The sequence below is a fragment of the Pangasianodon hypophthalmus genome, chromosome 6 (genome assembly GCF_027358585.1).
Source record: "Pangasianodon hypophthalmus isolate fPanHyp1 chromosome 6, fPanHyp1.pri, whole genome shotgun sequence".
NCBI lineage: Eukaryota > Metazoa > Chordata > Actinopteri > Siluriformes > Pangasiidae > Pangasianodon > Pangasianodon hypophthalmus.
Window position 1 is genome coordinate 5,713,676 of NC_069715.1, and position 16,753 is coordinate 5,730,428.

The following is a 16,753-nucleotide window of genomic DNA, read 5'->3' on the forward strand; positions in this document are numbered from 1 at the left end:
CACCCCTGCCCGGCCTCGCGCGCCTCCCGCCCTCCCTCCCCGCATTCCTGCCGCACACAAACGAGTCCCGCGCGCTGCTCTGTTTCTTTTCTCTTATTTCCCCCCCGTTTCTTTCTTTTTTAAATTCCCCATTTTTGTCACGTCGGTTTTCTCTTTTTCTTCCTTCTTTCCTTTTCTTGTTCTTTGCTCGAATTGCCCCCAAACTTTTCGCGCGAGAAATTAAACGCGGCTCGGATTTGTTTCGAAAAAGACGACGTTTTGTTTTGGAAAGCCGAGAGAGAGAGAGAGAGAGAGAGAGAGAGAGAGAGAGAGAGGAAATTCCTCCGCCATTGACTGCAAAAGGACCCTTCAACTTCACCAAGCACCTCGTGCGGAAACTTTGTTTAAACGACAGTTGTTGGTTTTTTTCCCTTAAAGGAAGCGTCGTTGTTGATTTTGAGGAATTATGCACCGGGAGGAAATCACGACAGAAACCTGAGGAAGATGATGAACCGACAAAGCGAGGGTTTCGGTGCCGTTACAGAGTGAAATGCACGAGCTTTTTTTTTGTATGTGCACCAGCAACACCGATGGATCGCTACTACGAAGAGGATCCGGCACGCAGAGCGAGCGAGCTGATGGAGAACCTGTCGCTGTGCGAGCCTTACCGGGACATGAGAGCTGAGCTCGAGCCAGACGTGGACTTCGGGCTGCCTGAGCACAAGAGTAAGCGCGCGCACAGAGACGCCTTTTACGTGGACGACGCGTACTGTAGCGCGAGATCCGAAGTTGCTTTGCCGTGCTACGGCGGCGGCGACCGGCACCGGAGATCATGCGTTCACGCGAGCCCCCGCTCGAGCCTCGCGGCGCCCGGGCAGCAGGAGAAGTGCGGAAGCCCTCGGTCGAGTCTCGCGCATTGCGACGGCAGCGGCGCTCTCAGCCCGCGCTCGAGCTACGCGAGCACGTCCAGCGACGCCAGCAAGCCCTCGAGCCCGGGCTACGTCTATGAGTGCGCGAGCAGACCGAGCAGCAACCGCACGAGCGGCGTCAGCATGGGCTACGACCAGCGGCACGCGAGCCCTCGCTCCAGCATCTGTGGTCCGAACAGTGCAGGACTAACCCTCAGCCCCAGGTCCAGCATCTCGAGCCACAGCTCTAGGAGCTCGCGGAGCTCGCGTGGCTCCATGGGCGCGTGCCCGGAGCTGCTGGTTGCCTCCTCGCCTCGCACCTCCCTGCTGGAAGACGCGCTGCTGCAGGACACCGGTGAAGCCAGCGTGCTTCACCGCGCGCACCTTCATCCGTTCACTATGCCGGAAGAGATACACCACGGTGCCTCGGCGAGAGCTCGCGCCCCGGGTCCGAGACTGAAGCTGCCCTACCAGGTGACCCCTTCGCGAGACAGCGGCGCGAGCCAGGCGGAGAGGCGGCTCGAGGCCCTCACGCTCGAGCTGGAGAGGGAGCTGGAGATGCACATGAAGAAGGAATATTTCGGTAAAGTAGGACCAAAAAACAAGCATGCAGAGCTGTTATCAACATAACTAAAATTTAACTCATGCATGTGGAGCATTTTTAGAATCTGTGAAATCAAATGCACTTTAAGAACTTAAACAAATAATCCGTCACCTCAACTTGTTGATGTGGTACCTGCTACTTTGGAGGTCAGATCCTAGTTTGGATCTTAAAACTTCAGTTAAAGTGTAACATTTAGGGGATGCACTGATTGTTATACTGAACAAACTACATTCTCAGAAACAAGAGTACTAAACTGTACCTTTCCTTGGGGGTCATGGTACCCTTATCTTTTGTACCTTTTTAAATGCTTCCTTGAAATGCTGATGCAGCGTAGCTTTAAAAAGATTTAAGGTACACTATATGCACCTTCCCAGGTAAAAGATACACACAAAAAGTACGAAAGGTGTACGCGTGAGAGTACCACCCCACAAGAAGGAATGGTACAGTGTAGTACCCTTTTTCCTGAGAGTGTAATGATTGAATCAGTTTCACATTGAAACCTAAATGGCGCTTGTTAATATGGGAATTGTGAGATTGTTGTACAGTACACAAGCCGAGCTGTTTTGGTGGATTTGTCTTGATTATTAGGTTTGTGTGTTGTATTTCTAAGCGAGTTGCTCGGGAGCAGCATTACTGTTTATAGTCTGGGTGCTGAAACAAAGCCCTGTGTTGTGCATCTTAAAGGGTGTGTGTGAGTCATGTGTGGTGTGTACAAGTGTCTTAAAAGCAGGTGGGGTCGTTTCCCACATGCAGTCCAGGGTTTGTGACTGAGGTGCATTGTGTGCGGTGACTCCGCATTGTAAAAGGCCGGGCTTAATCTCAGCCTGGGAAACCAAGCTGAACACGGTGCACAGGTAACGTCTATTATTTTATCATTTCACCGGTGAACAGTAGCGTCTGGGCTGCCGTGTGAATCATGGGATTTTCTCCAGACATCAGTCCACCATGACTTACTTTACTCACAGCTGAGGTTGAGTGTGATTCATTGTTTTTTTTTTTCCAGAGAAAAAACCTGAATGGAATTTAAAGGAAGTTTATCATAAAACACACAAAAAAGAAATGTTTGGTTTTCCTACTTACCTTATCTTTAGACATGGACACGTTTGGTGTGTTAGTTTGCTTATTTACTTTTACGCTTTATGGGAATACAGGAAACACCTGAAATCTACACTTTTCTGTTTTCTCAGGTGAAACGTAAGTCTCAGATCAAATGTGAATAAAAATCCCTCAGCAGAAAAGCTGATTCTCTGAAGGGGAAAGGACGCGGGATGTGAAAGGCGAGCATTTGCATCTGGTAGCTGCAACTTTCGCATCGCATTGACTTTATCTAGGTGAACTTTGTCATATGGATTCACGAGCCTCTGTGTTTTGAGAAACATGTGGGTGGGACCATGATGTCTTAGGTTGGATGAAATGGAAATAAGGCAGCAGCTTATTATTAAGTAGTTACAATTAATACTCTATTAAGTACTTATTATTAATTAATTATTAATTATTATTTATTATTAAGTAGCATCACATCAGACTATTGCATCACTCTTTTTATACTATTGCATGGCACACACATGGATCTGTCTGATCCATGGACATTGACAGGGTTTTTTGTGGTAAAATTCACTTTTCTTCTCTCTGCCTGCTAGCATTTTCTTGTTAGCACTGTTGGTAGCTTACAGCTACCAGTTTAGCGCAACCAGCATACCCAAATCGCCACACACTCACCTCAATAGACGTTAGGCTCCGTAACACCATTTATAGATAAACATTTCCATGAAAATCCATATTTATATTCTGATTTTACCTACGGCTCCATCTCAACGTTTTGGATCTCCTTTGAATCTTATGTTTCTTGTGAACTGACACCAAATTATGTCCTGAGGAAGAAACATAATCTGCCTTCAAGATGGCTCCAAGTTTTTTTTTAGTTCTGATGAGGTTCTGATGATCTTATAAAGCTAACCAGTTAAACACAAAGTAAATAATGCACTAATGAGTGCGTGCTTGGCTTTGTACTAGCTTCCTTTGCATATTAGCAAAGCAAACTAACCGTATTAGCTATGTACACTCATCAGAGGCACCGACGATCTCTGCTACTTCCTTCCAGGCTTTATTTTTCTTCATAATGTCTCTGTACACATTCAAAGAAAGGTTGTATACAACAGAACAAGATGAAACCATGATTATAAGCCTTTCTTCTATTTCTGAGGGTCAAACAGTACATGGCAACTAACTGTAGGTAGGAACTAAAGTTATGAGTGGGGAACTGGGGAAACATCGGACGAGCCACAGGATTGCGCCGAGGAATCATTCGAGCCAGTTCAAATGTCACTTGTCGCTTTATGTATGCAGAAACTGAATGGTCATTCTTCATTTTGTTTCTTGCTAGTCGGAGCAGAGAGTTATACAGTGCCAGAAACCACATACACAAGTCAGTTTGAGATGCAGAACAACTCAGTCACAGTTTGTGTGATTATATCAGCATACAGTGTGCTAAACATGCTCTACCCGTTAGCTACATTAGCATCATAGCTCACTTGCGAAAGGAAAGAAAACTTCAGACACCAAACATGATAAATTGATTACATTTGAGGTACAATGTAGGTTTTTATTGGCTGAACTATCACTTCTTGTTAAAGACCAGTTCTGGGACTCAAAGTTTTAATGGAACCTCGCGGTCACAAGCGCAGGACCTTAACCAGTGAGCTACAGCTGTGCCTTTAACCTGTTTGAACTTTTAGCATCCAGTAAACTGGAGCCTTTCTGGGTGTCCTGATTCTGTGTGTGTGTGTGTGTGTGTGGTTTGCTCCTCGCATCACTATTTGCCCGGTAACAGCATGCGTTGGCTCTGTTTCTTATCTCCAGCATGCATATTTGACGGTGTGTGTGTGTGTTCATGACCACTAGCAGCGACAAACTCAAGCATTCACTAAACACTCTGGCTCTTTTGCACGTGTGTCCAGCTGACTGCTGATAGGTTACGCTCGCTTCCAGGCAGCTCACAGCAGCCTGGCCAGTGACCAATCACAGCAGAGATGGACAAGATCTCACTCTGTGTTTCTGAAGGTATAACACTGTGTACCGGTCAGACGATTTCAGGACAATCTTACAATTGGTCTGTCATAGCTGCTACATTTATCTGCCGTGATCTGCATATACAATTTACACGTGTGTTTCAGCATCAGCCGAGCGTGCGTGTGTTCCTGTGTGTGTTCCAGCATCAGCCGAGCATGTGTGTTAATGTTTGTGTTCCAGCATCAGCCGAGCATGTGTGTGTTTGCAAAAAATCTCTTATTGGAACCGTACAAGTGGGTATTTTCTTTCAGAGGGAAATCCTAATTCTGTCTGACACACACAGACACATTTTCTCTGTCATTCACATAATTATGTACTTACTTACACACCCTCGCTGCAGTAAAAGGCTAAATAAAGGCTCGCTGTTCTCGGCTGATCTAGCGATGCTGCGGCTTGCGAGTTCACACGGAGCGGTTATGTAAGAGCTCTTCTTTATCAGTACATTATATATGACTAAACCCTTTATACAGTTGCTTTGTTCTCTTAAAGGGATGCTCCAGTGTTTTTCAATCTCCTCATTACCACAGGAATGTCGGCACTTTTCCCTGTACCAATAAAAAAACAGATAGTTTCTTCACTTGAAACTTCAAACTTCTAATAAAAGTCAAGTTGTTAAACATTTATACAAAACCCTTTTTGTAGAGGATTGTGATGAGCTTTTTAGTCAAAAAAAAAAGTAAATTAAACTCCACTTGAATAATTCAGGGACTACTTTTTCAGGAGGAAGGATCTTAGCTCTGTTGTTATGTAGGTCTGAAGGATAACATTTTTTTCCTGGAATAAAACTGCAGACAGATTGGCAGCATTGTCTTTGGTCTTGGCTAATTCCCACCCACCAGCCAGCTCTCACCCATCATACAGCTACTAGCCAGGGAGGGTGATGGCTAACACGTGCTTCCTCTGAGACATGTGAAGCCCGAGAACTGCAACTTTTCGAAGTGTGCTGTGTCACAAGTCAGCGTAACACGTTCAGAGGAAAGCGCTGTCTGCCCTCTTCCACATACCTGAGCTCGCAGACGCCCACGATTGGCTAGTGTCACTGTGATTGACAGAGGAGAGAGAGTATGCTCTTTAAATATTTTAATTTTAAATAAATAAATAAATAAACTCATGTAGCTTTCAAATATACTGAAAAATGTTCTACATGCTAGATTAGATTAGCAAATACTTTTAAATGTAACGTTTTCGATTTGAGATGCTTCGATTTAAGACGCATCAATCACACTGATGCCTGAAAGATTTAAAGAGAAACTGACAGAGCTCGTCTGCTCATCCCAAATTGAGACAAATGCGTGTCCCAGAATAGATTTTACCTGTCGACGTGGAAACCTAACAGAGACAGGTGTTTCTCTGGTGGATGTCACTTTTAATTCTCCAGAAGTATAAAAGGTATGCAGGTGAGTATATGTACAGTGGTGCTCGTGCTCGTGCTTGTGCTCCGTCCACATACACACACGTCAAGCGTAAACCAAGCCTTGGAGTGCAGGTGCCCCAACAAGTGCCCTTAGATTTCCATTATAAGTGAGTTTTGACTTGATGTGTTTCCTGTGCTTTTTGCCTGTGGTTATTGCGCACACTAGAAACACAGTGGAAGAGATTGAAAACAGACTGCCAACTTTCTCATACACTTGCTCATCGATTTTCTGTAATCTTTTTTGTGTTTTTACTCAGCAGTGTTATAAAACCTTGACTTTTCTCCTTGTTTGCCTGAGTGCTCTTCTCTGGGTTTAGTGGTGAGTTGAGGAGAGGAAAGGTGTGTGTGTGTGTGTGTGTGTGTGTGTGTGTGTGTGTGTGTGTGTGTGCGTGTATGTGTGTGTGTGTGTGTTTGTGGTCGTGCTCTCTGGTAGCGTGTTCGTGAGTTAGCCAAGTGACCATGCACACAAACTCTCTTGCTTTTGTAAAAGGGAAACTTCTTGGTTTCCGTGACAACCTTGTCCCGAAAAATTGATAGTCATGCAGGGTGTTTGGCTCCGTGGCTCACGGTAGCATAATCCCCCTCCACCCTCCATCGCTCTGTAATGCTTTTTGTGTATTTGCTTCCCTCCTCTCCCTCTCTCTTTCTCTCTCTCTCTCTCTCTCATTCTTTCTGCATATCTCTCTATTTCTGATGCTTTCTAATCTCTCCCTTTCCTGTTTCTCACTTACCACTGTTCTTACTATCTCACTCCTTTTCTTTCTTGTACTTATGTCCTCCTCTCCCCCAGTGCTTTCCCTATCCCTTGTTCCCCTGTCTCCTTCTATACCTGTCTATCTTTTCATTTTCTCTTTCTCTCAGTGTCTAATACTCTATTTTCTATACTTTCTCTCTTTTCCTGCATTTTCTCTCTTATTACCTGGTCAGGGGGCGCCGCTAGACTCTTGGCACGTGACTCCAGCTCGGCCTCCAGACGCAACCGCTGGGGGTAAAGTCTGATTGTCTGCTCAGAATGATAATGAACACACACACACACACACACACACACACAGACACACACACAGGGACATTGCTGTGTCTGTGTCGGGCTGTGTCAGCACCGCTACACCCACACGTAGCCCCAGGCGCTCTCTTGTGGGTAAATAAAGCCAGGTGGTACTTTCTTGCCTGAAGGATAGAGTAACAAAAAGCTTGCTTATTTGTTTCCAAGCTCGTTTGAAAAGACAGTTGCAGGATGTGCACGCTCGCTTATCGCCATGGGAACTACACTCATCTGCCTTGATGTTTCTTCATGTGGGCTCTGTATAAATACAGCACTCTGTTTCAGTACAGATATTATGGGGATCCAGAATCTGGCTCTATTTTCTTGTTGGAATTGGGAATTTGGGACGAGGGCACTATTGTCCAGCTCCTGCAATGCATTGTGGGACATTGATGTTGATTTTGGCCAGAAATGCTGGATCAATATGAGATTTGATGTATTGTCCAGGCCAATTCACTGATGTATTTTTTATGGTTATAGAAAATACCATAAAAAATACATCAGTGGCTTCAAGACATCATTGGCAGATGTTCTTATCCAGAGCAACTTGCAGAAACTGAGATTTTAGCTGTAGCTTTTACGATTTTTGAGCCTTTACTGTGGTGATACGGGAAACACTTGAACACCATGATTTTCTGTTTTCTCAGCTAAAGCAGATGTCAGACCAAACACGATTTTTTACAGCTTGTGTAAAAATGTAGTGCAATATTACTGTTTATTTGGTAGTTTGTTAGGAAACCTATATACCGTGATACATAATGTGAATTGTAGAAAAGTATCGTGATGTGATTTAGTCCATATCGCCCAGCACTGATTCAGAAAACATTTTAGTAATGTAACTTTGATCATTCCGATTGTTTTTTCGTTTCATTTACAATAACCCGTTCCCCCAGGCTAATATATTATTAGCGCAGCAGGATCCTGTTTCTCAGTAAGACACTGGAATGAATAGTGGTGCAGCAGGAAGCGGCACAGGTTTTGCTCATGCAGAGAACAATGCACACCGTGGCAGTTCTCCAGCTGTTCCTCATCAGAAATGCCAAAGTCTTAAAGAGGAAGTGTGTACCAGTGTGTACCAGGTGAGGCTGCACTGATCAGGGTGAAAACAAAGCTGGAAGGAGTTGATGTGTGGCGGGAAGTTGTCTAGCCACTTAGACAGACCTGGGTCAGCTTACTGCTGGAGTGGGATGGGCTGGACTCGTGACTGTTATTGAAATTGAAAGGAATTTGCTGGACGTTTTCCAAAATTCTCCTCAAAGTACCATTGCCCTGCTTAAAAGTTTTGTTTGGTGTACTGGTCAGCCACTTGAAATGATGACCACTGGAGTATGATGGGATGGTAGAACATATCTTGCCTTATTAACGAGTGGCTGTTTGGAATGAAATTGGGGCAGTCTGTTTTTTTTTTCCATAAACAAGCTGTCTTTGTCTGGGTGTATTTGTGTACCTGTTTAAGTTTGTGTGTGGGTGAAAACATCCATAAGGTGAGTCTTTTATGCTGTATGATTTAGGCCATCGTGACTGAGAATCTGAATCTTTAATTCTGAGAATGAGAGAGAGTGGACTCTCCTTTCGCCTAAAGCCCAAAACACTGAACGCTTATTAAAATGTCTGTGAAGTTTTAATTGATGTAGTTGTATTCTCACGTCAGTTTGTGTTGGATATTCACTTCAGGGACCAGCATACAGCAAAATAGCGAACAAAAATAATGGAGATGTTGGCTGACTAACTAATCTAAAACTAAACAAACAGAAAAAAAGAATATCTACCCTACTTCCCTAGCCCCTAAAACAGGAGAAAAACAAACAAATGAACAAATGTTACATTTCCCTACCTATTCCACGCAATGTACCATGTTTCCAGAATACAACATGTTACTTATTAGTACTTTACTACTTAGTCTGAACACTTGAGTCCAGACCCAGGACTGATTCTGGGCTTGTTTGGGGGGCGGGGCCAATAATCACATGCGTCTGTTCACAATGAAGAATTCTATCTGAACCATACATCGATTGTGCGATTCCATACGTCACAGGATTGCAAATTATTAGGCGCTATATTCATCAGTTTGCTGGTTTTGTCATTTTTTCACTTTGGTACCAACACTCAAGCGGTGAAGAGCAGCACTTTGTGGATGCATGGCATGTTATTGTGTAGGAATGCCTTCAGACATGCAGCCATTCTTGTATAAGTAGATTTTTAATCATGCAGGCTGGGAAGAGATGTGCTTTTTTCATGATGTTCTCAGTGCAAGCATTTAGACCCCAGAGGTGAGCTAATTACAGTGTTCCAGTCCTATGAAAGTCTGGTTTTATGTATCAATAACCATAACAACCCTTTCTCTAGTAATAATTACAGTAGAAACAGGAAGTAATGTGACAAGATGCAGAGCACGCCTGGGTTTGGTTGATGTGAAACCCAGACCAGGGATTAAGAGGACCAGGGATCAGGTCTCTGGACTGCTTCTGGGTCTGAAAACAGCATTTCCATTTCACCAAGTCTGGAAATAAATATGAGTGTGAAAATGACCTAAAGCTGCATCACAGCAGGGATGTAGAGCTTTGGTTTGGTCAGGTGTCACATTCGGTTAGGTCATAAGGGCGGAGTAGAGTGAGCAGAGTAGATAATTCTTTATATCTCTCTCTTCTAGGACTTGCTTCTCCCTTGACTTTTATTAGCACAGCACCTGTGTGACCAATGACACTGCTCCACCTACTGTTACAAAACGAAAGGGACAGAAAACACAACCAGTCATATGATTACAGGTAGTCATAACATGAACATTTGGTGTGTGATGATACACATATTAATTTATTTTTTGACATAGGCTTTGCAGTACAGTATGTGTGGTGATTCGAGTAGTTCGATTTTACACTGTACAAGTATTTGTGATTAGACATACTGACAATAATTGAAATGATTTCATTGAACCAAATTATAAAACCATCTTTCATGCATGAGAGTGAGTTAAAAAGTAAAAAATCACTACAGTGTGTTTAAGTAGGAGTTGTTGAGCTGCTGCTGTTCTTGTTTGAGAAACAGTAACAGGAAACGCTGCTCTAATGAACTGTGTGAATATCAGCCCAGCGGTTTGGTTTATGGAGCTTCAGACGCTTGAGGAATGAATCAGTTCAGTCTGGAGTCATTTACCAGCTCCAGCTGGAACACTGAAGCTCTAAAGATTCATATCATATGACTCATAAGCCTCCTGTTTATTTGTTCATTCACCCGTGTTGTATGTGGGGGAGTTTCTGTGTGTGTGGCGTGTGATTCGACCCCCCCGAGTGCGACGCTGTGTCTCGGAGGCGTGGTGACCTCGGAGCAACCCCAGGCTTTGACCCTGCCCTCGCTGTGGAATGCGACCCCCCAGCGGAGACCGGCCATGTCGTGCGTGGAAGCTCTGCAGTCATCGGAGCGCCTTGTGCTGATTCATTCTCCCATAATGCCAAGCGACTGCACTTTAACTAAAAGTGGACGATGACCGCTGTTCCTTCACACTCTACTGATTAGCATGTGTACTAGCGCTCAAAGTATTATTACAGTTACTATGAGCACAACAGAACTGCATTTTTACCTGCATTTTTAAAAGACATATACAGCTCTAATAACTATACTTTTACTGCATTTTAGTCTGTTGATGTGCAAAATTAAACCGTTTAGAATTTTTCCTGCTCCAACACACATTATTAAGCTCATTGACTCATTCACAAACTGATTCAGGTGTTCAGTTTGTAGCACACCATCTCGAGCTCTTAAGTGCTACAATTGGGAATAGAGCAACAGTGCGTATGTACAGTGATGTTGATGGGGATTATGATTAGTTGTATTCAGGCCAAAATGTGATATGGGACAGTGAACAGTGTTTATTCAGCTTTCCCATGTTGCTGTATTGCGTATGAAAAATCCCTCTACTCTGTGACTATAGCTCAGACAATCAGAACTCTGTTGTAGGTTATAGTTTAGTAGTTTATAGTTTATATAGGAGTGGGAAAGAAGTATATAGACATGTATGGGTAAAACACACAACATTGTTGTGTTGATGCACAGGGTTGTGTGACTTTGGCCATTTGCTAGATGTGGATTGAAATTTGTCCATGAGATGGATTCCAAGAAAACATTTCATAAACACGTTATGTGCATTAGCCTTTAAAGCAGTAAATAGCCCTTAAAGTAGAGGTGTGTATCAGGTCTAGGGAACATTAGGGAGTGTGTTGGACACAGTATGGTGCTTATGTGGCACTATGCAACTTGTTTACTACATTCATTCATTCTTTCATTAATTCACCTTTGGTAAAAAGCTTTATCTTCGTGGGGGTTGCTCTGGTTTTCATTACTAATTTATTTATATTTTGGGAAAATCGAACTTGCTAAGTTCACTACAAATATTGTGACCTGGTGCAAAGAAAAATAATAACCGAGGGAGCCTGAGGCTTTTATCTGTTGGGTCAAACTTTCTGCTGTAGAGGGGAAAAAGTCCATGCACACATGTACCTTAAACTGTACAGTGGTATAAATACTGTATAACGTTTGTTTAAGTAGGACTTTGAGGAACTTCGCTGTTGTTTGAGAAACAGTAACGGGAAACGCTGCTCTAATGAACTGTATGAATATCAGCTCTGCGGTTTGGTTTATGAGGATTCGAATGCTTGAGGAATGAATCAGTTCAGAATCATTTACGAGCTTGAGATGAGTAAATGATTCAGAGTCATTGACCAGCTTAAGTACAGAAGCACTAAAGATTTATATTATTTTACGAAATTCCAGACAGGTAGGATGCACTGATATCATCATGACACCAGAGACAATATACAAGTAGAGACAGGCCACTGCTTGAAATTTGAATGTGACAGTGCATAAAGCTCAACATGGTGCTTGTGTTCAATATAGTAAGTGCCATTAAAAGAGCCAGATATAATTTTTGGAGGCCTAATGAGAAAAATGCAGGTCTGTCAGTTTCTCACACTGATGTATGCGCAGTTATAGGGCACTGCGTTCTCTGAGACAGTCCTGATTGGTTTTTGACTAATGTTACAAAAGGTTTCATAACACATTATGCATTAGTCTTTTCTTCATATTAAAAGCAGCCAAATGTCGTTACCAAACGGTAACAAAACTCGATAAGATTACATTATTACATTACATTATCTGTAAAAACAGAGCAGATACACGTGCTTCTTGTTTCATAATGTATATCTATAGTTTATTTAAAGTCAGCACTCTGGGCAGTACATTACTAATGACGTTTTAGTTCAGCTTTGACCAAGACAAATATTTGTGAACTGTAATGGAAGTAACCCATAAAAGCTAGATTAGGATAACTTTAGTGCAGCTACTGTAGCTACCAAGCCAAGCCACAGGGTAAATCCTGAATGGCTTCCTATTGGCTGTATATTGCACTACAGTAGGGAAAAAACATCAGCCAAATGAGATAAATGTACATTTTGTTGTAGCATATGTATGTAGGGAGCAGAAAGAGACTTGAGATACTTTCATCATCAAGCATCGTTAGCCTGACTTGTTATGGAGAAATTTGCTGTCGCAGGAGCAACCTGAAAAAATATATTTTTTTGTGTATGTGTTGTTGGAACCAAACTCAAAATGGTTTACGCCATTTCTGTCAGATTTGTCCATCTGTTTCACGTTTAAGGGTTCCTCCTCATTTATTAGATGACTGGAAATAGCATTGGCAAGAGAGGACAAACTTTACTACAAGCACTTTGCTGAAACTAGCAATGCACCAAAATGGAGATTATTGTCTGAAACTGAAATTCAATTTACTTGTGTTGAAAGAGGCATAATTTCTGCCCTTTTTTGGCTGAAACTTTTCAGTGCATTCATATCTGAATCTCTGCATTGGATCAAGTTTGACATATTTTCTGGTCCAATTCACTGGCATATTTTTTTATACATGCCATGAATGCTGACAGTTTTCTCCTTTTTATACAGAGTCAAGCAGCTCAGTGTGCTTTTGTTCACGCAGCATAAAGTCTATGTAACAATGTGTCAAATGCATGTTTTTATGATAAACACACACCACAACCACTATCTGTAGATTGGAATGTTGATTCTGACTGTGTGTGTGCGTGTGTGTTGTTTTAGGTATTTGTGTAAAATGCGGGAAAGGGGTGTATGGAGCAAGTCAGGCCTGCCAGGCGATGGGGAAACTCTACCATACTAACTGTTTCACCTGCTGTTCATGTGGTGAGTACACACACACACACCTGTACACACACCTGCCACTTTATCGCAGGTGGGCTTTCCTCACTGGTGCGTTTGTATATTTGTATTTCATTCCACCCTGTTGTGTTTTCACATCACTGGGCTACTACATGCCCAGAATGTACCACTTTATCGTGCATATTTCTGAATGTCTGTATGAATCTGAGTGTGTGTATGGACACACACATCTGCCCCGGTGCTGCCGTGTCACCTGACTCTGAGACGGTGTCCTGTTTCATGTGGAAAAGTGGAAAGCTCTTCCCCCATTTAGGTCTCTCCTGAACAGAGATACGCTTTCTCCTGCATTAAGGCTGAGTAGATCACTTACGCATTTCTCAGGACGCATTGTTCTGAGCAGGAATGCACAACATCGGCGCTTAAACCTCTAGCTTCAGGGACACGGGGAACTGATGGGGCCACCATGGTGCAGTTTAAAACATAAGACACCCCAGAAGCAAAGAATTTTTTATTTGTATAGAGGTTTTAATAATAAGACATGGCTAAAAAAAGCAGCTTTAGAGGAATCCAGATATAGATTTAGATCCAGAGGCGACAGTGGCGAGATAAAACTCTGTAAGATGACATAAGGAAGAAACCTTGTGACTCGAAAGGGAACACATCCTCCTCCAAGTGACACCGGATAGTGCAATTATAAACCATTACCTTTGCTACAACTGTATACTATAAAGTCAAACAGTACTGAGTGTGTGGAAAGGATGTTCATTATGAGCAGATTGTGATCCTGGGATGAGCAAAGGACATTCTTCAAGATTACAGCAGCAGTAATCTGCCGCAAGGGCGTGACTTGAAGTGTGTACTGGGCTGTTTGTGTAGCACGTAACCTTTTGGTTAAACTGTATAAAGCTGGGTAGCTTTGACTATTTCAAAACCCTGCACTGCATATTACATAAAGGAAGTGTGTTGAATGTATAATCCAAGTAAATTTTAAATTTTAGTGTGAAGTAACTTATTCATTTTGAACGTCAGCTATTAAAGGAGCTAGAAGGTATGGCCCCATTGTTGAATGATCGTTCATAGGTTTAAAATAATCTTTTGCATAATATAATGAATCACAGAGGGGATTTAGTTTAGCATTAATTTAGCACTGATTTTTGACCCGTTGCTACATTGATATGGAAGACTCCTGAAACTTACATGTTTCAGACCAAACACAAATAATATTCACCGCAGCGGAAAAGTTCACTGAAGGGGAAAGTATGCGGGAAGTGAAAGACACGTGCTTCTGGTAGCGATTACTTTCAATTCACGCTGACTTTCTCTAGATAACTTTTGACCTGTGAGTTCACGAGACTCGGTCTTTGGAGCCAGTAGAAACCATGATGGCAGAACTCTTTGGTCAGTAAAAACATGCAGGAGCTGCTTATTATTAAGTAGCGCTCACACCGGACGTTTGTCCCAATGATGTCTTAATGTAGATGGCACACATCTGTTGCAGGATAATTATGAATCCTGTCCACTGACATGTGCTAGGGTTTTTGTGGTGAAAGTCTGATCTTCTCTCGCAATGCTCACACCTTTGAAATCACAACGCATGGCATTGAAGCATCTCTAATGGCTCTGATTCCTATTGTTTTGAATCTTTGGAGTCCTTGGAACACTTAAAGTGTGTCAGATAAACGGAATAAAATTAATTTAAGCACTTCATCAATTTTGGGACTTGATGCCATCATTGTGTGTCTTTTACTGTGTCACTGAGACCCAGAACCCCAAGTTCTGTTTGTTCTTGTTTTGCTTGTTATTCCTTTTTAAATGTGCAGCAGAAACATGCTGTGTGTGTGTTTGTGTGTGTGTGTGTGTGTGTGTGTGTGTGTATGTTAGACATTGAATTTATGCTTATGTGTGTATAACCTCTGCATTACAGAGGGTGACTCATGTTTGTATAATTGGGAAAGTGAGTGAGAGAGAGAGAGAGAGTGTGTGTGTGTGTGTGTGTGTGTGTGTGTGTGTGTGTGTGTGTGTGTGTGTGTGAGCGCCCTCACGGTCATTTTGTACAGGAGCTCGGCTCTATGTAATTGCTCTGTGCTCTTGGCTTTGTCCCACAGCTGCAACCTTTTCTCATCAAACAGCCAGGAATTCCCTCCCACCCTCCGGAACTGGCCTTACTCTCTCACACACACACACACACACACACACACACACTCACACACACGTCTGGCATGTACACATCTACATATTACCACACACACACCAAGAGGCAGGCACTTCTACAGTAACACACACACACAAGAAATTATATATAATATAATATAAATATTATATATATAATTATTTCTTCTCTTCTCTTGTTGTGTCTTTCCTTCTCGTTTTTTTTTTTGTCTTTTCGCTTCTTTTTATTCTTTTCTTTTCTCTTTTTGTTTCTCCTCCTTTATTTTGGCCCTTTTTCTCTTTTTGTCTCTACTTTTCCTTTATTTATCTCTTCTCTTTTCTTCTCCTCTTATGTATTTCCGACTTGTCTCTTTGTCTCATCTATTCTTCTTTTTCTCTTTTCTTTTTTCTTTTTGTTTTTGTCTCTTTTCCATTTTTGTTTGTCTGATTCTTCTCTTCTCTTCTCTTCTTGTGTATTTCTGACTTGTCTCTTTGTCTCATCTATTCTTCTTTTTCTCTTTTCTTTTTTGTGTATTTTCCCTTTTTGTTTGTCTGATTCTTCTCTTCTCTTCATTCTTTTTGTCCAATCTCACATTTTTTTTCTCTTCTCTCGAGTTGTTATTGAGTATATTACTCCACCAGAGATGACGGAGCGTTCGGATTAGAGCTTCCTGTGGGTGACAGGAGGTTAAATGTGCTCGGCATTTCACACACATCCTCCCACTTGTGTTTGGTAGCATGATGACCTGAAACGTGTGTGAGAGCGAAGCTGGGTGAGTGTATGGACTAGCAGGCCTACACATGCTCACAACCGAAGGCTAGAATTCCCCCTCACGAATAAAACACAGCCAGTGAGTCATCACCTCCGCATCCCATCATGCACTGTGCCCATCTGCAGGTAATAAGGACCCGCTTGTTCTCTCCGCTCTGTGTGTGTGTGTGTGTGTGTGTGTGTGAGAGAGAATGGGGGTGCACACAGGAAGGGCAGAATTACAGCGAGCATGTTTTCTTTCATAGCATTGGGAAAATAAAAGGCGGCTCTGTGGATGTTTTTTCTGAATAAGCAGAAGCAGAAAGCGGGCTTTTATTTAACAGCAGATAAGAGCCGCATTACGTAGAGACGGAGCTGAACCAGGTGAGCTTGCGCAACCGCTCACGTGAGCCGAGATTCCTTTCTAATCACACCAGTTTGATGTTCACATCTGTTGACACAGAAATAAATGAGCTGGAGATAAATGAGACGTTAAGGAGGAAAGGGAGTGAATGATTTTGGGAAGGTGGAGAACGTGTAGGCCTTGTGCTGGCAAACACATCTCTCATTTTATAGAGGCTTTTCCATGCAGTATCGTTCATAGCAGGGGTCAAAACACAGGCAGACATGCTAATCGAAAGGAAATTCCACTACCGCCAAT

At 42.6% G+C, this 16,753-nt stretch overlaps 1 protein-coding gene across 1 annotated transcript in view; it reads left to right on the forward strand.

Annotated features, from left to right (window-relative positions):
• The window catches only part of wtip (WT1 interacting protein), a 36,216-nt gene continuing 19,463 nt past the window's right edge, over positions 1-16,753 (forward strand). Inside the window, exons 1-2 of the mRNA XM_026927541.3 lie at positions 1-1,470; positions 13,116-13,217. Of these exons, the coding sequence (XP_026783342.3) occupies positions 570-1,470; positions 13,116-13,217 (1,003 nt within the window). The 5' untranslated portion in view covers positions 1-569. The remainder of the gene's footprint in view (positions 1,471-13,115; positions 13,218-16,753) is intronic.